At 40.4% G+C, this 27,961-nt stretch overlaps 4 protein-coding genes across 4 annotated transcripts; all 4 read right to left on the bottom strand.

Annotated features, from left to right (window-relative positions):
* Window positions 1-4,744: 4,744 nt before the first annotated feature.
* Window positions 4,745-7,653, bottom strand: cyp11a1.2 (cytochrome P450 family 11 subfamily A member 1, tandem duplicate 2; the record flags this gene model as incomplete). The annotated part of the gene is made up of 9 exons (XM_083973521.1): window positions 4,745-4,879; window positions 4,975-5,166; window positions 5,284-5,362; window positions 5,853-6,019; window positions 6,092-6,255; window positions 6,350-6,553; window positions 6,660-6,859; window positions 6,985-7,140; window positions 7,382-7,653. The coding sequence occupies 9 exons, from the start codon at window positions 7,651-7,653 to the stop codon at window positions 4,745-4,747; spliced, it is 1,569 nt and encodes a 522-aa protein (XP_083829647.1).
* Window positions 7,654-7,889: 236 nt separating this feature from the next.
* stoml1 (stomatin (EPB72)-like 1) lies at window positions 7,890-13,220 on the bottom strand. Its single transcript, XM_083972995.1, has 7 exons — window positions 12,909-13,220; window positions 11,839-11,945; window positions 11,593-11,742; window positions 9,084-9,287; window positions 8,804-9,002; window positions 8,528-8,713; window positions 7,890-8,328 (listed from the first exon to the last, which is right to left on the bottom strand). Exons 1-7 carry the CDS (start codon window positions 13,063-13,065, stop codon window positions 8,132-8,134), a joined length of 1,200 nt encoding a protein of 399 aa, XP_083829121.1. The 5' UTR covers window positions 13,066-13,220; the 3' UTR covers window positions 7,890-8,131.
* A 1,193-nt stretch (window positions 13,221-14,413) lies between these two features.
* LOC310988000 (photoreceptor-specific nuclear receptor-like) lies at window positions 14,414-16,675 on the bottom strand (the record flags this gene model as incomplete). Its single annotated transcript, XM_083974480.1, has 8 exons — window positions 14,414-14,546; window positions 14,698-14,803; window positions 14,895-15,135; window positions 15,231-15,418; window positions 15,583-15,846; window positions 15,981-16,084; window positions 16,238-16,388; window positions 16,600-16,675. 8 exons carry the CDS (start codon window positions 16,673-16,675, stop codon window positions 14,414-14,416), a joined length of 1,263 nt encoding a protein of 420 aa, XP_083830606.1.
* Window positions 16,676-23,131: 6,456 nt separating this feature from the next.
* hexa (hexosaminidase A (alpha polypeptide)) lies at window positions 23,132-27,923 on the bottom strand (the record flags this gene model as incomplete). Its single annotated transcript, XM_083973520.1, has 14 exons — window positions 23,132-23,195; window positions 23,320-23,427; window positions 23,530-23,620; window positions 24,504-24,678; window positions 24,934-25,006; window positions 25,099-25,185; window positions 25,445-25,625; window positions 25,795-25,927; window positions 26,167-26,268; window positions 26,362-26,472; window positions 26,614-26,660; window positions 26,875-26,940; window positions 27,059-27,166; window positions 27,662-27,923. The coding sequence occupies 14 exons, from the start codon at window positions 27,921-27,923 to the stop codon at window positions 23,132-23,134; spliced, it is 1,608 nt and encodes a 535-aa protein (XP_083829646.1).
* Between the last annotated feature and the right edge of the window lie 38 nt (window positions 27,924-27,961).

Genomic DNA, 27,961 nt, shown 5'->3' with positions numbered 1-27,961 from the left:
CGTTTAGTTAGTCAACGGCAACATGGGAAGGCCCCTTAGACGAAGCGGAAACTGGGAGCCAAAATGGCAGCACATGGAATAGATTAACATTTCTCTGATTGCACTGAAGGAGATCGAGCTGATGAGGTTTAAACTTGTGTTATTATATATGCATATCCTGACATTTTCTCCTGTTGCTGTGAGCTTTTCTTCATCATTTGATTGTAAATTCACTGTGTAGATCAGTGGATTGGCTAAAATTGACTTTATGTTGATTAATGTAGAATTTGATGATTTCACAGTGATGCTGCACCCATTAGTGTATGATGATAATGATACACCCTCATCCAGCTTCCTCGGCATCCTCAAACCAGCTGCCTTCTATTTTTGATGTATCAGGGAGTGACAGTCTGTATGACAAGCAAGACTATTTTACTGTGTTTAAATCACAGTATGGGGAGGGAACCCCCAGTGTTCACCTGCAGAAACCGAGGCTCCCCTTTTATTTCTGACACATGAAGGGACGTTGGAGAGCTGTCTTTCCCATCATGCCTGTGGGCCCCCCAACAGAGACACAACCTCATCTGCAGTCATGATTGTCACCTCTCCACTGCCCTTTCAATTAGATGCTCAATTTCATCCTTTGGTCCCATGGGAGTCACAAACACACCATCTAAGATTGGAATCCCCTAATCGACCACCACCTCACACACACACACACACACACACACACACACACACACACACACACACACACACATATGTAACCATGCAGCTGGATCCTACTCTTAGTCTCCATACATTTCCATCTATTCAACTTGATAGAGGGGCCTGTGACAGAGCAGAGAACAATACTGGTAGCCAACAGGCACATGCCTTACACAGAAAGATGCCCTGATAACAGCTCTGCAACAATGTGATTCCTGAAAAGGAGCTCTGAATGCTTTCCTTGAAACTATAATCAGTGAGGAATATTTTATGTAAGATTGGCAGAATGTGGGAAAAAAAGCAAAGAAAATCTGTGAAAAGTTAGATACAGTATATGTCAAATTGGTGTTTTTTAGTTTCATAATGAAATATTCTCAAGAATTTGGCACAAATTTCACCTTTGCAGTTCAATAGATGGGCTTTCACAGTCGGATGCTCCCTGAATGCACGACTAGGATTTATCCATAATCCTCTGTTAAAGCTCCCGTGACAAAAGATGGCACCATAGGGTGTTGTTGTCCCTCTGGATCTGAGGAGCTGGGGTCTGAATAAAATGTAACCCGGCCTTAGACAATCGGTTAAGAGGAACATCACACTTTATGCCAGAATTTTATGTTTTGGCTCAGCTGTGTCCCATTAGTCATTTCTCATATTAGGTGTTCATCTGAAACCAGGAGTAATCAATTATTTATTGGGACACTGAGCCTCAACTGTGCACACAATGGGAATTTGTTTCTGGGGTCTTAATGTGGAGAAATGTCCTGTTGACTACATCCTGGAAGACTCTGTTAAAAATGGGGTTGAAGAGACACCTAGAGGTGAGATTAATGTAGAGCAACACAACATGAAAACATCCCTTTATGTTACTGGGGATTATGTTGATACTGTAACACTGGCCCTGTGTTGTTCTTGATATTTGTAGGAAAAAACTGACATGCAGCCAAAAAAAACAGTCAATGTTTCTGGTTATTAGGTACCGGTATTCCACTGGGGAGTAATAGGTTTCAGTCATTTTTGCACTTTACACCTTAAACTTAAACACAGTTGCACAAATGAGCACTAAAGAGGATTAGCCTGAAAAAGGGGGTGAGATTACTATTGTTAACAAATATCCCCCTTCAAGTTTCAACCATGATATTGACAGGTAACTCTTGTCCATCAAGGAGGTGGAAAACTATCGTTCAGCCATGAATAAGATGGCAGAAGACATCATAGGGCTGAGAACACAGTTGGTGACAGTGGAGGCAGAAAACAGCCAGCTCCGCAGTGATTTGTCTCTGCACCAGCACCATGGCAAAGATCTGCAAGATGAGGCAGACGTTGACGTCATGACCAAGGCTGAGATTTCTGACCATATAGGTAAACCACAACAGAACACTATGCTTGATGACTCAAACGTTCATTCATTAGTGTCCAGTCTTAACACGAGCCTGAGCTAAAACCATGCAAAAAGATATTCCTTCAGTTCTTCAAAAGATGAGATTAAGTGTTAAAAAAAAAACCCAGATTCATCAATGTCAGAAAGTTTACCATCCAACCAGCAGTTGAACCTTTTGCCCATGATGCTGTGAATTTAAGGGCATTTCATTGGCACATGATGTCGTGATATGGACAGCGGCCCACTGTGTGTTTGCAAATCCTTGTGAGAGTCTCCTCTCATGCAGACTGTGCTGTTTAGTGATAAGGCAGCTCATTTAGGCCACAGACCCTGATAAGCTCTGTCGCTGGTACATCCCTTATCTCCTGAAGGACAGTCTGTGACCCTCAGAGAAAAAAGATGTTCACAAAGGTTTCTCTGCTGGCATCAAAGCAGAGGGACTAGATTTAAGTCACTTCCAAAAGAAAATCCATAAGATTTCAAAGGATTTACTGATGAGTGTTTTGATCATAATTGTTCAAATCGCCAGGCCTCAGACTCGACATGTTCATCTTTATAGATTTCCATTTCAAATACTAACTCATCTTAGATATGACTGACTGTCAACTTGCTTTTCCCAAGTAAACACATGCTTCCAAAACTATCATGTTTCTATGTTAATAAGATGCTGCTCAAATACAAACAGGAATGTATCTTTACCAATATTTATGCTGCTGTGTGTATGCTGCTTTCCTTTTGAAGCCTCTCTGAAATTCAAGCTGGCCAATGAGGCCAGTAAGGCGGCTTCGCAAAGGGACAGGATCCAGCAGCTGCAAAATGAACTGATCAAGGTTAGAGGATGAACCAAACCACACGTGAAACTTAAATTCAGTTTTTTGTCACTGTATTTGTAGTGTTTATGTAGTTTTCTACCCTTTCGTGTTCCCATGGTTGTTGTGCAGAAGAACGACAGAGAGAGAGAGCTGCTTAAACTTCACAAAGACCGGCAGCAGCAGGAGCATCTGCAGCACCACCAGGGTCACCTGGCAAAGATGGCAAGTTTGGGCGCCACAGTCAAACAGCAGGAAAAGGTGAACAGTGAGAAAAACGTCTGTCCGCGCTGCATGTAGCGGTGTAGCATTTATATCTAGTTTATCAACAGGGAATGCTTGTGTCTCTCTGTACTTGTGTTATCCCAATTTTCCAGGTGATTGAGAAGATGGAGAAAGCATTCAACAGCAGACTCACAGAGAGGAACAGAGAAAGTGGTGACAAAAGTCTGCCTTTGAAAAAGCACAGAGGTGAGTGGACTGAGTGAGGTGAAAATATACACTTACTGGGCACTTTATTAGGAACGTGTCCCTTTGCCTCCACATGACATTGGAAACATTCCTATAGGTCCGTATTTCAAGCTCCTGACCTGTATGTGCATGATTTCATGTATTGCAGTGCTGCCAACTGACTAGCTGATTGAATAATTGCATGAATAGATACATAATGAATTAATTGATAAACTCTCCTCATGCTGTCTAGGTGAGACTGCGTCGGCCCTGGCAACAGAAAATGCTCGTCTCCGTGAAGAGCTAGATCGGATTCGCAGGCAGCCTACTCCTGTCATTGTACAGCAGTCAGAACAGGTACTCCCACTCATTCAAGCCAGAATTTAGAGACGCTTATGTTATGTTAGATAAGTGATTATAGCCAAGCATTATGATTTCATACAGTATGACCACTAGAACATATCACAATACCCAATAAAATATGTACGTTTTGTCTGAAAGTGACATGTGTCATGTTTCCCTCAGAGAAAAGAGGTTCGACCACTCAAGGAGAGACTGAGTTTACTGAATAAACTAGAGAAAGCTGAGGCCAGAGTCCAAACCCTCCAGGCTCAGGTAAAAAGTCATGTGCTGCTGCATACAGTATGTCTCACCCAGGGGGCTCATGGTTGCTCACATGCTCTACCTTTGTTTGTATCTGTTACAGCTAATGGACAACTCTGAACTGTGGGGGAGAGAGAAACAGGATCTGTTGACCAAACTGAGCGAGCACAAGCACGGGTTTGTCCGGACATCCACCATGATCCTTCATAATGGTTCTCCGGTCAGTTGAGTACAGTTATTCTTCACTTTCAATACTGTGCTCTCATGTATATTTTAAATTATGGAACAGTTTCTTCCTCTGTCATACTTCTTTCAGAGGGCTGTATCCGATTCCTTACATCAGCAAAGCACAGAGGAAGCAGAAAACTGAAAAGTGCCCTTATAAATAACTGGAAAAAATTATAGAAAAAGATATAGATCTAGACATATTTTGTGTCAGTTGAATTGTTTATTCATTTGTTTGTTTCAAAAATATTTACATATATTTCCTGAATAAAGACACTGTACATTCCAGGTTTATTAGTAAAGTGTACATACGTATATAGGCTTAATATTATAATAATGTATTATTATTTACTAAGTAATATACACAATGCATATAAAATTTGTTCACCAGTTATGGAATTACTGAGGTAATTTGTTCATGCACATTTCTTTTTCTTTCCTCATGTTTTTTTTTCTTGCTTTCTGTCAGCATACCAGGCTGGAAGGTTTTATTCAGTATGTATATTGTGGTACTTGGTGAAGCCCTTTATAAGTATGTGTGATAAAGGGAAAACCAAAAGGGCCTGATTTGTCATGCACAACATCATTTCTCTCATATATGGTGTTGCTGACTAGTTTGTAGAGGTTTCAAAGTCAGGATTATGGGCTTGTCTGGTAACAGAATGAGCTCGAAGGTGCTCTGCACTTCCACATGGCGCGGCTTCTCAACTCTGAAGTTCTCCAGCATCTGCAAACGCCAGATATAATGCAAACAGTTAGTACGATGTGTAAATGTGTGACAAAAAAGTGGGGAAACTGCTCTCTGTTCATTGTATATCTCACATGGATGAGGAAGAGTTGCATCTCTGTCTCAGCTATCCTGCGTCCTAAACATTGACGGGGGCCAAAACCGAAGCCCAGGCTTTTGAAGTAGTGTGTCTCTGTCCTCAGCCAGCGGGAAGGCTGATACTGCTCCGGACGAAAAAACACCTTGGGGTCCCTTCCCATTGCATATAGTCCTAGCTGAACCAAAGTCTAAACACAAACAAAAAACAATTAACATTGCCTCTCACACTGCACAGCTTGGAGGGAAAAAAAGCTCAAATACAAGAACATGACTAGATAATTTATCATTTGGCTTGTCTCTCTTACCCCAGCTGGGATGTGGTAGTTTTGAATAATGATATCCTCTGCTGTGTATCTTTGCAAGCACACTGCAATTGGGTGTAACCTGTGGCACAAAAGTGAAAATTCAGTATCAAAAGAGATTTATTAACTCTGTGGCAGCAGATGGCAGAACTAAGATAATTATTTTAAAAAATAAAATAAAAAAATGTCGAAGAAACTGTATCATAGGTAAAAATGTATTGTTACAAATGTGAAAGAGTAAATATGACAAAGTATGTCCATACATATGAGGACATGTTGTGTTGCTGGACTTCTAAACACCTATGTGTTACATTGATACAAACAAATTAAGGGTGAAATAAATTCAGGAAGGGCTCCCTATACTTGATCAATTAGGAAGGATAGGGGCATTAAAGGGAGTGATGCAATTTAGATGAAATGAGAAGAGGACACAGACAGTGAAACCAATAGCTGTTCTAGACTGTGATCCAATTATCAAGTCTTCACTTCCCAATATCTGCATTTTCTTTCTCACCTTCCATCTCTGCAGTATTACTGCATTCTTTACAAATGCTTGAAACAGGCTTTTTCACCTCAGTGTTTCCTTCAGAGCTCCTTTGACCAAGGGAATCCGCTTCAACATCTCTGGTAGGTCTCCCTGGCTTTCAGCCCGAGCTGCAGCCACCTCTGCCCTCAGCTCCTCCTGAAGGCTGGGGTGCTTGGCTAGTTCATACAGTGTCCACAGCAGCGTTACAGAGGTCTGAAACACACAAACTGAATTCAGCAGTCTTATAGGATAAAAAGAAGTCACAGTGGAGATTAAGTTTCTTACTGTATCTACTCCTCCAGCCATTAGCTCAGTGACGCTGGCCTTGATGTCTTCAATGGATAACTTATCCAGCATGAGCAGGCTGGCTAGGACTCCTGGGTATTTATTTGAAGCGCCAGTCTCCTCCTGACGTAACTGCCTGTAGATGTTCTGGATGCAGCGGTCCGCTGATGTAACAAAAGTATAATACTGGAATAAGAAATGTGTAGTTGTATAAGATATAGTAATAGTAAATATCAATCATGGCCCTCTGAGTCCTACCTTGGTTGAAGATCCCATCCCATGCCTGCACATGGTCCCTCCACACCTTCGCTCCAATCTGTCTCAACAGAGCAGGAGGTATGTACAGCATGGGGGAGGTAGTCTTGAACATGAGGGTGATGCAGTCAATGAAATGTTGAGCTTCAGGGTCAATGTAGTCCAGCATCAAACCCAGACGCTCACCGTACAGCACCGAGCTCACCGCTGTGCAGAAACAAGAGCAAGCAATTTGTCAGGAACAAATCGGCTGTGACCTACACTGTGAGAATATCAGATACATATCATTAATAACGATAAAAGTCAGTCCTACATTCTAGTGCATATTTAAAGAGTTCTTGAGAGAGGTCCGTAGTCCATTTGTTCTGGCCACTTCGCTGTATCTTTTTGTGAACTCTGGCCACAAAATCCTGGCCCACTTCGTCCAGCAAAGGCACAAAGTTTTCCAGCACTTTGGGGGAAATCACTTCCTTGTTGAGAATCACCCGGTTTGATCTCCAGTCTTCTCCGTCCCTGTGGGAGGATCAGATGTCAACTTCAAATGGGCCCATGGTCTCACAGCAGTTTATAAACCACGTGTAAAAAATATTAATGAAAAACAAATAATACATGCAGAGAGATATAATAGTACCACATACTTGAGTAAAACTCCATATTTGCGATTCCTGTAGTCTCTGTATGCTGTCCATGCTTCAACTTTCAGTCTTTTAGGATAATGGCCCTCTGCTTTAAACAAGATGGCAGCATCCTCAGGATTGATGATATTTACACTTTCATAATAACCTATTTTTTCCCTGGCATACAAAGGAAGAGAAGGGGTTGAGAATACCATATCAGCTGCTTGTTTTCACAAAATATGACCTTGTGCATTGTAGGTCACAGATGCTTTCATGAAACAAAAAAATATTTTTATTTGGACTGGAAGACATCTTCCAATGACACAATTCAGAGTCACAGATGTTTTGTCTCTTTAACTTAAGATAGTAGACACCTAAGTATTATAAAGATTTATGAAACTCCCTTGACTCTCATTACCTGTAGATCGGTCCGAAAGTCTTGAAGTTCTGCACCATAATACGATGAAGGTTTTTGAATCCGTCCAGTTTCCAGAAATTGTACAAGTTGGCCACCCCATTCTTCCACAGTCCAGGTATCTCTCCGAAAGGCCTGACAATGGTGCCGCTTTCTGAGAACGCCTGTTTTACCACTGGCATATTACTGCTGCAGCGGACACCTGATGATGCGAGCTCTTGTATCCAGGATACAGGCAGCGTCAGAGGGCTGCGCCACACACTCCACCTGGCCATCCTACCAACTAAAATGCTCACTCTGTTCTACCTTCAGCAGCTACAGTACTCTGGCTTTCCCAGGGACAGCTGGCGTAAAAAGGAGGCTGGTCTAAATAGTCAGCCCCCCCTCATTATGCTGATCAAGGCTCTCCAGTTCATAGTTACAGCCTAACAGAATACACCACAGCACAATATGTGTATGACGTTTTTAAACCGCATTAACTGAATCAATCAGACAATTTTATTAACACAGAATCCTTTATTCATCTCTTAGTAAAAGTGTGTCGAAAGATGTATACACAAAGCTGACAAAAATTAGGCCTGAAGACCTTCAATACATTTGTTGTTTTTGTAAACAAGCTTTGATTTGTGAAGAAAGACAAGGCCATTACAGAAATAATTCAGTTTCAATGTTATCACTGCACACATGGAAGATTTGTACTTTACAGTTAAAATCAAGGATTTTATAAATACATAAACAAAGTTTATATGAAGGCTATCTCTTCAGAAGCTTTATAAGTTCCTCCAGTTTCATGGCAGTCCTAATGTCTCCTTGGATTTTAAGCCTGCCACTGGTGTATGCAGCAAATGTTTGTAACCTGCCCTCGAACATGGCCAGAAGGTCACTGTCACTCATACTCAATGTCACATCTGGTTGTCGGTACATGAACCCTGATCCAACTGCACCGCTACCTGCAGAACACACACACACAAAGTAAAAGAGATATTTGATAGTTATGTAACTGGACTTTTGTTTCTATTTACCACAAACACTTAAATATTATTCTTCCACAGATTCATTTTACATTGTTTGCAAACAACTACAGGCCTTCTCTCAATGAAAATTCAATTTTAATTGTTGCATATCACAACAATATCTGCAACCCATTACCTTGGCTTAAATCCACATAGTAACTGTGAAGCTGTCCATCACGTGAGCTGATGTCAAACTGGAAACAGGCGCCAACTTGGCAGACCAAAGTTTCAGAGAGCAGGGGCTTCACCCTGTCAAGCAGCTCTTCAACAGAACCTGCTGTGGCTTGACTGCTGAGCTCATCCGTAAAAGTTATGCTGACCTCTTGAGGGGAGAAAAAGGCACAGATTCATTACACAGCATCATCACAGTGGCGGCGTGTTGTACAGAAGTAGCTGTGAGTGTCAGTCAAACCTTGTCGAGGCTGTGGGTTCAGGAAGTGCATGGCCAACTGCTGAATAGGGCCAGCGAGGCCTTCCAGTCCAGGCACAGAGGAAGGCATGATGAGGGGCTCAGAGGTCCCTGCTTCTGTTGCTTTCAGGACAGACCCCAGGGTAAGTTCTACCCTGTCCACCTCCAAACCCCAGGGTTGAGTCATCTCATTAATATCCACCTGTAAACAGCAAGATATGATGCAAGTCTGGGCTGAATCAGTGAAAAGCCAGCAGAGAGTTACTCCACTTGTGGGTCTCACCTGAAGATATTCTCCCAGTTTGAGTCTCTCAGTTTGGACCTCGTGGGCGGTCTTCTTGGCCAGACTGTGGGTTAAAGCATTCTGTGCTGTCATCCTGGTTGAGGCGTTCAGGTCCTGGACTGATACCACGGACATGACCGGGTTCCAGATCCTGAACTGGATGTCTGCTCCCACTGACAGCACACCACCGTCACGAGTGGTCACCTGCAATCATAGGGTAAGATTCAGTTTCATGGATGCAAACATTTGCCACAATTTAAAGAACATAGAAACATCCCCCCTTAATTCTTTTTGCAGGTTTTCATATTTTCACTGTCTAATACTAATGCTCTAATACTGACCAAGTACACAGTTCTAGACAAATTTTAACTTTGCAGATATAGACTTAAAACTAAATTTTGAGTCAGCCAAGCATTTGCATGTAATGAAGAAAGTTTGGTTGGAATAAGCACATGTAAGACAGTCCAACCCCCACCCTAAACTCTCATCTCTGAAACAATGGAACTACTTTGTATGTGTTGTACTTTTAATTATTTGAAACTGCATCAATCCCCTATGTTCGAATTTCACTAGTTAAAGATTGTCTCTCATCACTGTTTCTACCTACCTGACTTCCACTTGAAATGTTGATGGTCTCATGGCCAGAAGTACAAAAGTTTAAGTGGTTCATGTCATTAGATACATGCCTGAACAACAACACACATACACACATGTTGCTTATCACATTCTGAGAACATGCGTGGACAGTGGTTGGCCTGTCCACGTCACGGGTAACTGTCCAGTTATATTCTGTCGCGCAGAAGTCCAACCTCTGTACGGAAGATAAATGTGAACCATTTCCTGAAATCGGGGCTCGCTCCTGACTCAGATCCTTCGTGAGCTCTGTCACTCCGAGCCCAGCGCTGCTGTACTTTATCTGTGACCTGATCAAATTCTACTACTGTGAACTCAAGACTTCTCCGGTTTGTTCTTGGGCTTCCAATGAAAGAATCGGGCTAACAATGTGAAAAGACCCCCTGATGGTCTCCAGACGTGAATGGTGTCTCCATGCAAATTCCCATTTGACATAAGAATATACAGGACTTGCAGTTACAACAGTGACCAAACCTTTCTGTTCAGAGGAGAATAAAAAAGAAATAAGGCATGTTAACCGAAGTGTTTACCAAATTTGGCGAGGCATCTAAGTTAACTGAATCTAAAAATCAACACGCCTGTTTCTCAAGTGGGCTATTGTTATTATGTTATTATGTCATTATTGCTATTGGCTATAGTTTGTTCACTTTGTATGTCACAATAAACTGGAATGTTAACCACTAATTTTCTAATATTACCTTGTTGAGATTTTTATTCTAGTGGTGAAGGATCTGTTATCAGTTACGTATTAGGTCTTTAGTTATATGGTAAGTTATGCTTAAAGGGATAGTTCAACATTTTGGCAAATTGGCCCATTGCCATAATCCCTATAGTTTTAGGAGTAGGTTTGTTACCTTTAATTGTCGGTGCAAGCTATTTTTAGAACGGTGGAGCTGAGCCACAAGCTGCTCAGAGCTACGCTTTGGAGGCTCATGGGATTTCTTGTTTTCCCTCATCAAATTCTTCCAATACACAATCCAAGAACTCCAAAATGCTCTTGTGGACAAGTTGTGACCTGCACGTTTACCACGCTATGAGATAATAACGGAAAGTTACGAGACAGAGTTGTTTTTTGAGGCAAATATAGAGACTGCTTGCCGAAAAACTGCCCCCGACGGGAACACGAATCAATGGTTTTGCATGAATTTATCTTGAAAACAACTCTGTCTCGTAACGTTCCGTTACTATTATTACTAGAGATCCTTCAAAAAGTGATATTTTCATATGTCCCCTTTAAGTATCACACTGTATCAATTAATTGGTGTTCTCTTAATCTCCCATTACATGCATCACCTGCCAAGTGAACAACAGTTTACCAACACTGCCATCTGTTGGACAAAGTGAGCCACACACATCCAACAGAAATGTTGATTTAGCTCAGTACTGTTGATCACCAGCTACAACTCAGCTCACATCTCATACAAGAAACACACATTAACATTTTACACAATTTTGACAAAAGACACTCTGCCAAACTCTGGTTGCCTGTGATGAGCATAAAATATGTGTTCATCAGAACACCTGTTTACGTATATTATTGTTGTGTTTTTTTGTCATATGTAAAAGAGTTACACTATAATTTTTGTATAGTTTACTTCACGCACTGATGACATGTCCAAACTGCACCAAAAGGTGTATTATACAACACTGAATGAAAAGAAAGACCAGTTACATGTGTCTGCAAGCTGAAAGGACAACCTCTGGGAATCTTATCAACGTCATCTAGCTTTCATTTCATGTAACTGTTTTTTCTTACCTATACAACCTTAGTGTAATAGTAGAAGTAGAAGTATTTCATGTCAACAAGTTCATCATACAATGATGAACAAGTTCATCATAACAGCTGACTAAGGATGAATGGAGTACTGCGATTTACCTGGCAAGGGGGGATGTTGAAGGCGCGGGTACGGAGGTCTACTTTCCGCCACTGATCAATGAGGGGAAGCACAAGGACAATACCAGGACCCTTTGGAGGACAAATTCGCCCCAGACGAAACACTACTATCCTCTGATAGTTAGGCACTGTCTGCAGACAAAAAAAAAAAAATCAGACTCACAGTTGTTTTTTCTCTGTGAGTGGACATGCAGTGGGAATAAATGATGTGAGATCATTGCAACTTACTTTGAGCACAAACCATCCTGTTATAGGGAATGTTATAAAAGTGCAGATGTAGACAAAGAAGATGACAACCAGGTTGCAAATCCAGGACAGACATCCTTGGGTGGTGTCTTTAGGAAAAGAGAAAGAGAATCAAACAAACGTGTTGATGTTAAAATAAATAAATAGATGATTGAATTTTAAAAACAGTTGAAGGAGTATGTTGTAGGCCTATGGTAACATTATACTACTTAAGTCCATTTTGAGAAACAGAGACATATTCTATAGCCTAAAAACTACTAAAAGGTTAGGGATATTCAACTTTTGGGTGAAATTTATGGAAAATGCAAAAGGTCCATGCTATGGTGACATTATATCGTGAAAGCAGGACATTTAAGTAGAAATATTGAATGGTAATTTCTTCATTTCAAACTACTGAAACAAACACTAACAACAGTAGTGGATATACCACAATAAAAAAATGTCAATGTCTCAATAATATTTTCAAAGCACGTCCACTTTTGTGACACTTCCAGTCTCTCTGTGTCTCCGTTCAACCTGCTGATGACACTCTGAGCTCAGTGGACACTTCCCTCTGACAGCATCCCATGGTCTGAAGCTTCCACATGTCCAGGTACTGTTGATGGATTGGTAGGTGTCATCTTGGTCTCATGATGCCAACATGTTAAGAGCATGATGAAGAGGACTGTTTCCATACAAACTGTCACTGAACCAGAACATTTAGTGGTCGATTCATGGATCAGACACTTGTTGTGGTTTTTGTGCTTAATCACGTTGTTAGAGAACAGCATATTGATGTTATACAATATCCCTAACTTTTTGTGAGTAGTATAAGATGATCCTGCAGATTCTATGCATATTACACTTTTTTAATTATAGATTCAATGTATTTCATGACGATTCAGATGGGACTTTGAACACAATAAATACACAATAAACAGGCTTAATTTAATAGTAAGAAACCTGCTATTTTTATGTTTATATTGGACAGGTTTGCTGTTGGAGTTCATTCAAATATAATATCTCATCACGTCCACAAAGCTCACTGCAGTCAGTGTTTGTTAGTTACCTACCAGTGAAGTCGTTTTCAGAGACTTTGGGGATGTAGTCAAATGACAGTCCCTTGTCAAAGCGCCTGTGTGAGAAGTTGTTGGTGTCCACAAACAGCCCGGGAGTCCTGGGAGCTGCCTGCTCCCTCTGAGGCAGCAGCTGATACGACTTGCTAAACATCGTGTCTTATTTTAAAACTACTCCATGTTATGTATCTGTCTCCGCTAACAGATGACAGCCAAAACCGCTAGGCTGAAGTAAGTTACGCCGTTATATTTCTAGGCTAGCTCATTATGCTACTACCAAGTTGTTCCGTGTTGTTATGGTGTTGTTGCTCTTCGTCTTCTCTGTGTTTCCGGACTCATCATCAGTCCATGCGCTCATTACTGCCACCTACTGTTCCTGAGATAGCCTACCTACTGCAGGACAAGGCAGAGAGAGGCCAAATGTAATCTGACGTGGTTTCCAATTCCCCATTTAGACATTTTTTTGCAGTCAGATGTACTGCATCGAATCCCTCATCATCGAACACTGCAGATGATGAGGGATTACATCTGGATTGAGACAACAATTGATCCTGAATCTTTAGCAGGCTTTAGCACGCTCTTGAAGATCGCCCTGGTATGGCCTACTCATTCAAGATACTGGAAGGCTACTGGATTTTTCAGGCCATGAAAACTGAAAATGTGCTGAAATGTTGCGTAGTGGATGACTCATAGCCTACAGATGATCAGCCAGTATCTGTGTGTGTGTGTGTGTGTGTGTGTGTGTGTGTGTGTGTGTGTGTGTGTGTGTGTGTGTGTGTGTGTGTGTGTGTGTGTGTGTGTGTGTTTTATATTCTGTTTTCCTTCCATTGACCCAATAAATAAAGGACCTTTAGTCAAATAAAGCAAATACAAAATTTATTTAGGGCAAATAACTATAAATAAAACACTTATTAAACTGTAATTTTTTTTAAAAAGTCAGTGCCTATACAAAATGAGGTGTCATCCGCACAAATTTAACATTTACAGAACAAATGCTCACATTCATTTAAATAATACTGTAATAAAAAATGCATTCCCAGCAACTTAGTACCTGTATTTAAAATGAGTTCCCATGTTTGTTATCAGCAAAAACTGAACATTTACAGAGTAGCCTAAATGGTGTTCAGTTTCCACTGAGCAAAAGCTGTATGCAGTTTTAATTTGAATGCAATAAACCGTAACAGCTTTTTAGGACATTTTGTCCTATGGTATGAAAAGCACATGTTTTACAAATTATATAAATAATGGCCAAATAAGTTATGATAATGTGACAGTGAGTCAACATGTACCATATCAGGACCCTAAAAATAAAGAAGCAGCAAAATGAAATTCAACTATCAGTATTTTTACTACCTGCATGTACATGTGCTTTGTGAGGCATGTCAAAATGTCATCGCTGTAAATATCATCTAGTAGACCTGAACATGTGAGCTGAATGATGAGGAAACGTGTTGTTTATTGACTGTGCTGTCCTCGTAGAGGTCGGTTTTCTTGATGCTTGTTCAGTTTTTGAACATGTCACACAGCAGCTTCTCCATGGGTGTGCTGCCAATGGTCCTGTGAAAGAACAGCTGCTCTATTTTCTCAGAGCTCACAAAGCGGAGGGACGGCAGCAGAAGTAACAATCTCCCAAACCTGGAAGCACAAGAACAAATTTGAGTAATTTCAATGTTGTTTGTTTGTTAGTTTTTTTAATGCCATTTACAGTATAAACACACATTCACATAATCCAGATATGCCTGTGCTTGAAAATCATCCTGTCAGAAAATTAAGATACAACATTCACCTGGCATTTTGGCTGGGGTATATTGAATGGATGTGTTGACCCAACAACACCTGCGACTGATCCTGTAGATTCTCCACTTGCTCTGAGTCTTTGAGACTGTGTGTCTCTGCTCCAAGGAGACAAAAAGCAGATATAAGTTCAACTGTCCATTCAAAAACAAACTCCAAATTGATGCAATTGATACTGTAACTTCTTACCTGACTTGAACAGTACAATGGCTTTCAGGCACGCAAACTCAGTTGGATCCACAGCCAGGGCCTTGAAGCGATTGAAGACCTCTTCCAGGATGCGGATGTCAGCTGTGGGGAGATTGACTTTGGCCTGCTGTGTTGGGGAAACGTCTGGCAGCGACAGAAGAGGACACCTGTCCATAGGCATGGACCACTGGATAGCACATAGGAGGAACATCTCACTCCAGGCTTCCTCCAGGAGAATTACCTGAGGACATCACAGAGGTAAGTCTCGTCTATAATTCATATGTGTGCAAGTCACCTATAGGAAATGTGCAAAAAACATATCCCAGGTAAGCTCACCTGGTCTCGAAATGGCAGGTGAGCGAAAACAGGTAAATTCTTTGCCCACTTGACAGACATGAAGAGGAGTCGTGCTGACGTCTCATATACACTTTCTGTGCAGGTGGAGGTGTACGGCGACATACGGAAGTCAGTGGGAGTCCGATCTCTCTCTGAATCGTTTGTTGTCACATCAATATTCTCCTCCACTGTACATTAGAGAAAGAGAGTAAAGTCACATTTCTTGGGTTTCAATCCAGACAAGCGTTTGTGACTCAGAATTGTTTATCACATAGGTAGGCCAAAATAAATCATTAGGTTAAGAATGAATTTTCCCATGTCTCGCTACAAGATCCACTGGAACTTTTCTTACCATCCTCAGGTTCCAGTTTTGCACAGGTCTCAGCAGTTAGCAGGCTGACCATGAAGCGGTGGTTGTTACTGGGGTTGCCACCGGGTTGCATGGTGGCAGAGGTGGCGACAGATGAGCTGACCAGAGGCCTGCAGATGGCTGATGAGTAGGTGGCAGCAGAGATGAGTTCTCGTGTGGTGGCCAGGTGCTCCTTTTTAGTGTCCATGCTTATAGAGTCTAGACTGACATGTGCTGTGCTTCTGGGCTGTCGCTCATTCTGCACAGCTGCAAAGGGGACAGGTAAATATAGCAATTATATAGGGACAGGAATGGCTGTACATGATTTGTACTGCCATATGATAGAAATGATACATGCACGACAGTTGTACAGTTAACTTATTCAGAATATCTTTGCTCACCATCTTTGTTCATGCCAGCTTGGAGACACTTCTTTAATCGACAAGCTTGGCATTGGTTGCGATGAGCCTTGTCAACAGGGCACCTGCCAGTTCCAGCCTGACACCTATGATTTTGATTCAAAGAAATACATTAATAAATTATAACTAGTAGATGATTAAAATGCAAACATTTTGCTGACAAATAAATTACATTTCTCTATATTTACCCTAACATAAAACTACATACATGTATTACATCCAGTCTGCGTCTTGCTCACCTGTAGATGAGTCGTCGTCTCACACTACGCTTGAAGAAGCCACTGCAGCCGTTGCAGGCGTAGATGCCATAGTGTTTACCACTGCTTGAGTCCGAACACACATTACAAAGCAGGCCTTGGCCAAGTGCTTTTCCTGGGACTAAACTTTTTTCTGTAAAGAACAGACCAAAGAAATAAATACTTGAAATTATTTTCACGCTTTATCAAAGATGAACGGAAGACTTGATTATACAGGTACGTTTTTTCCTGAAAATATTTATTGATTTGTCCTAATATTGTATTTTATATTGTAACACACAAAACTATTGTGGTCATCATTATTCTGACAACATAAAGACACATTACAACAATTTGGGGCTCACCTGACTGAGTTCCATCGGTGCAGTCGTCAGAGATGTCAGAACAAAACATGTTCATTTTGGTCACATGGTCCTCCATTTTAAAAAGTGTTCCAATGTTTGAACTTTAAAATTTGTTTAGGCAGTTATTGGCATGACCAAAGCATTTCCTCCTGTAAGGTGTTGACACACTCAATGCACAAAACCAAAACAGATGTAGAATTTCCACTAAAGTTTAAGGTTCAGATGTAATTTCTTCAGAGATCAGAGTAACTCGAGGAAAGTTTGATGATGTTGATCCAGTGCTGAAGTCCTTTTTCTGCCGTTTCTGATGTAACGTTACGTGGGGTCAGCGGTTACTAGCCTACTTCTACGTCTTCCTGCTTCTTTCTCCCTGTTAGAATGAGTGTGTGAGCCTGAGTCGTCTGGGGGCTTTCTGGAGGTAGACAAGGAGATTAGCAATAGGCGCTGTGTAAGCAAATGCTGATTTGTCATCCTCTTAATCTTTACTGTCTATAAGGGTGAATCAATCAGTCACACCACCTACAGGCAGAAGCGTACTGAACAAAAGTGAACAATCAAAAAGAAAGGAAAATAACATTTCTTGTTTATTCTCACCTTCATTATTTTCTACCGATCATAACACTATCTCTCTTGTAATCAACACTGTTGTTATTATTCATGGTTCAGACTTTATTCATCATTATTTCCAGCTGTTTCATGTAGAGTGGCTTCACTCATATATTCATCGGATTAGAATGACATTACATTCAAACTGCAACCTAATACCAAAGGAGTTGCTAATCATTACAAGTTCTGTTAGTCTGTGATATTTTACACCAACACCAGTGCAGAATAAATAAACTTGAGACCAATCAAATAGTTTCTGACTATGAAATGGGGGTAAAAGTATATAGGCAAAATATAGGAAATATAGGAAAAATATAGGCATAAGCAAATAAGCTGTGTTGATGTTATTTTAAATCTAGTTTCTGTGTGTCTTTAAACACTCTGAGCATTGCTACCCACAGCATCAACTTAACGCCATCTTACGAACAGGTAGACTATTCAACCACTACTGCTCAATAAGACATTTCAAGAGACTGGAATACTGATTATTTGTCTTCCTGGTACACAAATGTTCCCTAACCTCCTTTAAACAGAATTGCTGTTACACTCCATTCCAGTTAAGACATCCCCTCTGTGCCATATTGGCCCAGTCAATGACAGTAATGGCCTCAGGAGTAGTACAGCCACCCCAAATCACCAAAGTAGCTTAACCTTGCATGAAATGTGGCCTTGGGGGTGGGCTGACGAAAAGAGGCTGATGAGAAGAAAAACAATTAGTGCAGAGATTGAAAGACCAGCAAAGAGTTGACCCTTAATTCCATTCTTCTGCCATATGGTGGTTACTCTCTGGGGCCTCAGTCTGGCTAATTAGTTGCCCATGTGCAATTTGCTGTCAACAAGGCTCCTAGAATCACAGTTTTTCTCCTTTCCTCTTACCTAAAGCTATTGAACAGCAGGTAAATGTCTGTCCCTATCTGTCAAGCAACAGTTATGACTGAAGTCAGCTTTCCGTAGAGTTAAAAACATTGAGTTCAGCTCTTTAATCAGATCACCAACAAAGACACAAAAGATACACACAGACTGATTTCTACCATGTCTGTAATCCCTATTAAGTCACTCTTGATTTTAGGAGGACAACTTAGTTTTCAAAACAGAGCTCTTTCTGTTGACTTAAACTGCTGTATAAAAGGATTACGAACTACAGGGGCTGAGCACACAGGGCCATTTGAGCTAAGAACATGTTGTCTGAATCACTTTTATAATCCTGGAACAGGGACACTTTACATTAGGATATCAATGGTCTCAATAGTTGCAATGGCGTTTGTATACATGTCATTTTCATCCTTGTCAAAGGTTTGCTCTAACTTGGTTTGATTCATTGTTCTTTCATTTATGATTTATTCTTATCAATGTTTGTAAGTTTTGTTTTGTTGCTCTAAAGCATGCCTTTGTTGTATGGTAAGATAGACACCCTTTGGTGAAAAGCATTGTTGAAGGTACAACATGTGGACCTTGAGGCAGATGGATCACAACAACAGAGAACCGCCTGATTTGACGCTGCAGTGGACACAGGGTGGGTAGATTTCTGCTAAGGAACACAGATAGGGTCGCACACTAATGGACACCTGTATTGTGTCAGCTGTCCAGGCCAGTGGTGTAATGGTTTGGGGAATGTTTTCTGGTACTCTTAGACCACCTAACACCAATCAATCATTGTTTGAATGCCACAGCCTGAATACTGTTGCTGGCCATGTGCATCCCTTCACCATCTACTAATGCCTTCCCATTCTTCTGATCTGAATCCTATAGAACACCTGTGATATGGTTTATGGATTATGGGATGTGGTGTGGCAGGATTTTCGTAGTGTGAGTGTGCAGCTGACTATTTCCAACATGGAATCCAAAGAATTGAGGCTGGTGAGTGCAAAGGGAAGCACTTGGCCAACAGGGCTGGTATCATGGATACTGTGCCTTGTATCCAGACTAGATATAAAACTATGTGAAGCACTTTTGTAGTTCAAATAAAGCTTTAGTAACTTGTGATTTGAGGTCACTTCTCAAAATGTTCTCTGTGGGAAACTGTAAAAGTTTGACACAAAAAAAAAAATGCTTGTTTGCGCTCAGTTATGCAGTGGTTGAGAAATACTATTGTAGAGTTTTTAAGTTCATACAAGCTACACTAAGTCTTTCATTGTGGTCCACAAAACATTTGCACAGAACCTTTGGTTGCAAGACAAATTTACACTTAAAACACCATACATACTTTATGGATAAGTCTAAAATACATTTTACACTGACCTAAGCAGTTCTGAGTATAGTAATCTGGAGTCCCATATCAGATTACATAACATAGTTGTTACTCATATGTGGGGAGCAGCTCATCATCTTATTCTACACATGTGCAGTCAGGAAACTTATCTAATTCACGAAGGTCAATTTGAGGAAAATATTTGGTTAGATATTTTTGATGTTTTTGTTTCAAACTGGATACTTTGCCCAGCTTGTTTGTGTTCAGTGATAATACATTTACATCCATATTACGTATAATATATATATATTTTAAAAAGTGCAATTTAAAAGATTTACATCAAACTGAAACTTGTAATAGTCCTGCCTGTCCTCTCCTGGATGCGTGTCTCTCCAGTCGTCTGCACCGGTAGGATGCTGCTGCCATCAGCAAAGTGCTGCTTTCCTGGCAGGGATAACTGTCACGTTTCGTCACCCTCAGCCCTGTGATTGTTGTACAGATGCAGCCAATCTTTAGCAGCCTGCTGCCATGAGCCAACTAGATGATTATGTATTTAGTGGAAACATTTGTGATGACGGAGCCCTGCAGGTGATTGAATGCGCGTCACGGGTAAAACCTTAGCTCAGATGCTTGGCAGGTCAGGCAGACTGGCTCTTCAGTAGCGTGTTGTTATCTAGAGCATTACAAAGATAAAAAACTTTTCGCTGCAATCATTTGCACTTCATAAGACATAAGCGGCACACAGCACTGCAGCAGGCTCATGTTGTCCTTCAGATGATGCCCTTGAATGCTAGTTCACAAATCTTTGCATCAGACTAAGCGGCTTCTTGATATAATCTCTTTGAATGTCAGCTATTGTCAAAGAGTGAGATTAACTTTTAAAGTTGTTATCATTAACTTAACACACACAGTGAGCAGGTGCCTGAAGTTGCTGAGGCATAAAATATGCTTTTGATATTAAGCATGTTTATAGTTAGGCAAATTTTGTTTTTACAAAAAGAACAAGATGAATTGGTTGAATAAAATCACTTTTTCATCAATTATACTCACAAGAATATATATTATTTTTACTTTATGTTATACACACATACATTTAATATGTAAAGTTAACTATTTCAGATGAATAAAGTCCATAAAATGCTTCAACGGGATAATCTTATTCCTGCCCAGTTATCATGGCATAAGCCTCTATTATACCACACTCAGCATGATCTGATTCCAAGTAGATGCAGAGAGAGGTTAACCAAGCTTGGTTGGTTAAGCTTTGTTAGGTTCACTTCAGCGTTTCTTCTGCACCCCCCAAGTCAGATGAAGTAGAAGGATTGAAGTGTCAGCACTATAGCTATACCAGGGATTGCTCCGCCTTGCCATCTGCTGCCACTGCTGTAATCCACACATTGAGAAAATCACTTGTCTCGGTTTATATCAAAGTCATGCTAGCTTGATTCAACAGGTAAACTAACATCAATGCAGCGCAAATGCACGGTACTGCTGAGGAAGCTTATTTTGTTAAATCATCTTAATAAAAACTCAGAAGATGAACATAGATTAAACTGAATTTTTTCAAATAAATTCCCTGAAATTGAAATGTAAATCAACTCTCATGTCGTTTGAGAGATATAAAATGACTGCACAGAATGGATTCTTCTAGCATACTCAACTTGCTTTTTATGATTGTTCTGTTAATGTTTGACTGAATACTAAAAAGTAGGCCAAACAAGCTTTAAAACGAAATGTGACATATTGTAGCTTGTCATATTTTGCAGTATATTCTCAGCCAAAGCAAAATAAGAGGGGTAACTCTGCACATGAATATAAAAGCATTGCCAGCAGCCCCTAGCGGTAATGAATGTGAGTTCCTACACCAAACCAAAACTCAGTCATTAAAATATTCTCTGTGTATTTGCTAATTTATAGAGGAAGCAGGAAGGCCGAAAGATCCCTTTCACTGTGCTGTGGTTTAAAAATGAAGCCTCATGTAGCCAGCCATAAATTGGGATAGTGAAACATTAACTTTCAGGCCTTTGTGACAGTCAATGGTGTCAGCCTTTTTGTATAAACTGTCATGGTCTTTACCGATGTTGTTGATCCTAGCTTGGTCTCTAGAGGGAGACACACGCCCTCTGACTGTACCACAAAAGTGTGGTAGGCTGTACCAGCTGCAATGTGGCTGATGATAGCTTTTCACAGGGTTGTGTGAGGTTGTCATATATAGATGGTACATTAATTGCAGTAGATTATATGTAGGTTCAGTGTAATCCCAGTTAGAAAGCCAACCAGGAGCACCAGTGGAGTGCAAGAGCTGCTAGTTGCTGTCCACAGGGCCATGGAAAAAATGTGTTTTTAAACATCCAATCACATGTCCCTTTAAATACTTGCTACATTTAGAATATTCTCAGTGGTTTGGGAAAACAGCACTAACATTTTTTTCAACTGTTGAACTATAGTGCATCTATTGAGTGATGCTCTCTAGTAATCAGTGTTTCAGCCAGGGTGGTTGACTTGGGAACAGACAATTAGACTACCTTTGTTTACTCACTCCACCGCTGGAACACTTGATGCATCCAATTAAGTGGGTGACAAAGACTGTGTCCCTTACCAAGTCACCTGCCTTGGTACGACTTGGTCTGACTTGGGGAAAGACAAGTCGGACAAATGTGCCAATGTAGTCAACTCAAGAACACCTGCTTCAATTTCACCACACCAATGTTATTTTATTACATTTCAGTTAAGACTACAAGCACTGGCAATGTTAATAATTAAAGTAAAACATACATGGTATAATTCATTGTCATCTTGTCAGTAAAACAGTAAATCAACACAACATTACAGTGCAGCGCTATGGTTTCCTACAAGGAGGGTTTTGATAAAGGAATATTTCAACATTTTGGCAAATTCGCCTAGGTCCATTACCTTTAATTGTTGGTGCAAGCTGTTTTGAGATCGGTGGGGCAGAGGTGAGCTCTGCACGACGCGTGGTATTTCCAGGCTTTTCCCTCATCGAACTCATCAAATGCACAACTCCAAAACGCTCTCATGGACAAGTTGGGACCTGCACATTCACCATAATAATACAATAATAATGGAACGTTACAAGACAGAGTTGTTTTCGAGGTAAATACGTAACCAGAACTACATTCCCGACACAGCTGCTCAGCAGAGTGACTTCAAAAGCGAAAGTTGTTCCGAGTATTTGTCTTAATGTTACATAATTATGCGTTATTATTTCATAGCGTGGTGAATGTGCAGGAGGTCACAACTTGTCCACGAGAGCATTTTGGAGTTGTTGGATTGTGTATTTGGTTTGATGAGGGAAACGTTGAAATACCATGACCCTCCGTTGCGTTAGTTGAGAAGCTTGCGTCTCTGCCCAGCCGATCTCAAAACAGCTTGCACCGACAATTAAACATAATGAACCTACTCCTAAAACTATAGCGATTATGGCAATAGGCGAATTTGCCAAAATGTTGAAATACCCCTTTAACATGTCGATTTCTGAATGCTTTGTATTCAAAGTGTAAAAACTAAAAACACAATTACTCTTACAAAAATGTTTAAATAAGAATATATATATGAGTACCTGAGTCCTTGAGTGTACATACTGAAGATTGGAGGAACAAAATATTTGTTAAAGATTTTACACCACTTTAAATGCCCTTTAAATGAAGATAACTATTAACTTAACGAGTTACTTCAAACTCTCTTCAAAATCTTGCAATGTCAGTCCATCTATAATCTTCAAACACCTTGATATTCATGTTTGCAGTGTCCAACGTTGAGAGGCGATGCCTGGATGCCACGCCTTGTTGAGAAAGGAAGGCAGAAAAACGAACATGTGATAAAGCAGATATAATGAGAAAGAGCTCGATTTCTTGTCAAGGTATGCCAGAAATGTACTCTTCAAAGATATTTGCAAGTGATAGTACCTCACAAGTTTGCAGCGGAAGTCATGCAATCGAGGAAATGCCTTGTCCACACTCAAGGTCTGCTTCTCATCACTCCACAGCCTCTCCGCTGCAGCACTTGCCCTTGGCCTGTCATTTTGGATGCAATCAGTGACTTTTTTGGATTGTTGCAAAACTTAATGTGGTAATTTCACTCTAGTGATGATGTCAGAGGACTTTTTAATGCCATACCAAAGATGTGGAGTGAGATTGGTGGCATCAACATATTCTCCCCACATGCAGATCTCACCCCCAATCACTAGCTTCTTTTGTTGTTCGGTACCTGTGAGAGGATGAACACAAAAGGTTTTATTTAAGTCAGATGAGTTTACTACTAATCAGAAATTCCACTTCAAAATGATCACACCACTTCCAAGTCAAACTCCGCAAGGCAATAACTATGTGGTCCTATAAAATGTATAGCCCCCATTTGCAACTCCCATTGCCAGACTGCAATTATCCCCAGCACATACACAAAGCCAGGTTATAGTTGTGCATGATATTAATTGGCCAGACACACATCAGAAGAGTTTTGTGGCTACACTGCGTATTTCTTGTGCCGGTGCTGGCCATAGGAAACATTGTTAATGTGACATGGACGAGCCAGCTGGACCCTTTTGCCAACCTTGGGCGATCCTGCACTTCTTTTGCCTGGGCCCTTCCAAATGTTCAACTCTGTGATATATTGTTACTGACCCATCTACCTTCAGTATCTTTCTATTGATTGATCTGTTTATTTGGTTTGGTTTCATTTTTCAGGACAGCAAGTCCTATAGTATCTATTAAAAGCTCTAACCAAGAAGGACACACTTTTACGTCACATACTTACTTACTTGTCACCTATTTTGCCATTAGTAGAAAATTGATATTTGCACTTTTTTTTTCTAGATCTAGAACATTTTGTATGCAATTAGTATGGATTTTGGACAGGATATAACTGTAACCTAAATACTACATAAACAACAGTCTTTACTGCCCCCTAGTTGTATGGATGCTAATGTAACAGTCTTTAAAAAAAAAAAAAAAAATCCATATTACGTTCTGCCATGTGTAGTTATCCAATAGTTTACAGGAAACTAAGTTTAATTGCAAATTATTGTCAGAGACACAAACCACTGCAATTAATGCTACTACTACAAGCCACAGCATACAGGTTATTCTCTGACCCTTGAAGGCAAGAGGCCACACAGTGTAGTAGCGGGCCCAGTTGTGTGTGGGTCCTGGCAGGTCCAGATACCAAGGAGAGGCCAAAATCACCCTGATTCCTGCTTTAACCACCTTGCGTATTTCACACAGGTAACAGCCCTCTCTCCATACCTCCACCACAGACAGAGTGCTGCGCTGCAACACAGTGCTAGAGTCAATCAGACTTTGCATGAAGTATTAGTGATGTAAACACACAGTGATGCTGTGATGACACGGAAATTTCAAAGACATTCAAATGAATGTTAAACTCAATTTTATGTATACTTGCAGAATAAACATTTCTAATTGTTTTTTAAACAATGTCCATATAATGTCTATGAGCCTATATTAACACAGCAGGCAGAAATAGGTTGTTTTGTTTTACAGCATAGAGGTGTTATTTGTACTTACTCTTTCATGGTAGTCAAAAACATCCTGCCACACGATAGATGTCTTATTGAGAGCTAAAGTGATATTCATGATCCTGGAAAAGCAGATATGTGTAACATTAATCAATGTGTTGGTTGGTGTATTTCACTGAGTGATCTGTGACGTACATTCCCCTTTACAACTAACTTTTCCATGTAGAAAGCCTGCAGTTTGGAGAATTCTCCTCCAAATCCCATCTTCTGCATGAAAGCACGGACATCAGGATTGGATTTCCTATGTAAACAAAAAATTTAACTTAACAAATTGTACTGATTGTTTGCAAAAGCTTACAGTTACCTCAACTAAACCTTTTACTTTGACAGCAGAATTGGGCACACACATAGACGTCATATTTCTGTTTACATGCTTGGCATCTTTCTACTGCCAGCTCAGTGGTAATGTAAACAAGCCGGAGTGATCAAAACCAGGAAATCCTGGTTCAGATCAACAACAGCTGGGAGGCATTTTCATGATCTGTTAAATTTGAGCCTACCAGCAGGAATAGTCAACTTCATCCCCCCCTAAGTGGATATACGAATCGGGAAACAGTGATGACACTTCCTGGAATAGTTTTGCCATGAACTGGTAGGTGGTGGGAAATGCTGGATTAACGGGACCAAAGGTACCCAAAGGGATGCCCTTTTTGTAGCAGGGGGTTAACAGGTCAGACTGCCCTGGGGAATAAATAGTATCACATTTGGTTAGAATTTTGTTTTACACATTCACAGTGCCACTGACATGCACTGACTCAAGCCCAAAGTTTTGTATAGCCTGTTGCCATATACAGTATAGTTTGAGAAAAGCATGCAAGTAAATGTGGCTCATTTTGTCTTTGAATTATACCTTTTCCCCAAGAATTAGTGTGGCCGGGTGAATCAAACTCAGGAAGAACTCTTATTCCCCGCAACCTGGCATATGAGATCACCCTTCTCACATCTGATTGTGTGTAGATGTGAGTCATCGGATGGAAAGCCCCCTGAAACAGAGCCAGAAGCCTTTGTTCAGGGTGAATGCAATTTTTCAGACTTTTCCTAACTCACGATTCCACTTGCTTGTTAAGATCCTCAGCTATAATTCATCTAGGATATGAGCTTCAAGATATTGTTGTTCCATCTCATAAAATGCTGATTAAAATATTTGTAAATCACATTATGATGAGAATGCTTATTCTTCCTCATTAATAGTTGAACAGCTTTCTTCATCTACATGACATACCTTACTGGAAAGCTTTGGGAAAATGTGGCTCTGGTAAGGGAATGAGGGGTCATCAACAATGTGCCAGTGAAACACATTCAACTTACTGTAGGCCATTGCATCCTACAGAAGAAAAACACATGTTAACACCACTGATGACAAGAGTTATTGATCATATAGAAATCTGAAGGTCTGATTATATCATTTGATCTTTACCAGAGTTTTAAAAATGGTCTGCACTGGTAAATAATGGCGTGAGGTGTCCAGCAAAACACCCCTAAACTGAAACCGGGGGAAGTCCTCGATCTCAGTCTTGTTAACAAAATACTGGGGGGGAAAAAACAATCATTAATTCCAAACATAAAAACCACTGTGAAACAATATTAATTAAACATTAAAAAACTTTTTTTTTTATTATTATTCTTCATAGGCATCATGAGTTTGATCGTTTGGGAAATTCTAACTTACTGAACCCAAATCATCTTGATAGACGAGCTGACTGAAGGTTTCCAGACCTGTGCTTAATGAGAGGATATAAAATCAGAAATCATTTGAGTCTGCATAAATAAACATAGGATGACAATTAGGTGCAACTTGCTTAGGAAACATTGAGGAGAACTTAATGTCTGATCGTTGCTAATGTAGCTAATTATGTGTTATGTTTGTTTTTACTTTTGCGTATTTATGTGTCATGAAAAACATGTCATGTTATGTCATGGCTTTAATCACCTCTTATAGCCCCCCACACTGTTTCTGCATTTAGAAATGCTTTCCTTTCACTGACTGTCAGATTGTCTGGAACACAGATAGGAGCAAGTTAGATAATGCATTCGACCATGCCAGTTGGGATAGCTGTTGGTACTGTGACCCTTACCTGTCATGCTCTGGCTTGGATAAATGTGTTGATACTCACATTTTTCAGAAGAGTCGTCCTTTGGATAATCCTCACAGCCATCATGGTCAACACTGATCTCCACTGTAAATGGGTTATCCTTTCTGAATTGCTGGACACCATCATTTGCTGTTGGTCATAAAAGTGACATTGTGGTTGCAGTAGCCTATGATAAAAGTTGTGAAACTATAGCCATGACACGTTAACTGTCATTCGGACAATCTGATGTCACAGAGCCATCATTCAATTAGCTAATTTTGAAAACACAAACATGTAACTGTGTTACTATGGTCCATTCTCATTGTGAGTTTTAGACAAGGTAGGCCTACACTGGCTGGGTGATGAACTGCTGCCTCTACAAAGCCCATTGATGGACTTTAGAAGCCATGACAAAAAAACATTCAAAACAAAACCACAGTGAGCACTTTTGTGGGCATTCATAGATGACTTTTAAATGTGAGTATCACCACATCATCTACTCACTAGACACACTAGAAATGAAAAAATAAAATAAAAATAAAAATGCAGGGTTTAGGTGTTGCATACGCTCCATCAAAATTGTTTTAACTTAGGTTTTCCTTTTACCATAATCTTAATCTTACCTCATTTTATTAGGATACTCACCAGATATTTTGTCTGGAAAGATAAGAGGAATATATCTCTTAAATGCAGCATCCAGAACAGAACAGCCCTGCTGTGCCGCTGACTGTTTTCCGTAACCAAACTGGAAAGCCTGTGGGTTTAGTGTGTATCGTTCCGTGGATGGGATGAAAAGCTGTGGTAATGGCCATACTCCCTCCGCTGTGTGTAGACCGAGTTGGACAACAATAAATAATAGTAAAATACAATTTGGACGAATGTAGCGTTCAAAACTGACGGCATACATGACTCTCAAATCAGCGGCGCTCAGTGAACTGTCAAACT

This window comes from Trachurus trachurus (genome assembly GCF_905171665.1).
Source record: "Trachurus trachurus genome assembly, chromosome: 6".
NCBI classification, from domain to species: domain Eukaryota; kingdom Metazoa; phylum Chordata; class Actinopteri; order Carangiformes; family Carangidae; genus Trachurus; species Trachurus trachurus.
This window is presented reverse-complemented; position numbering and strand designations above follow the sequence as displayed.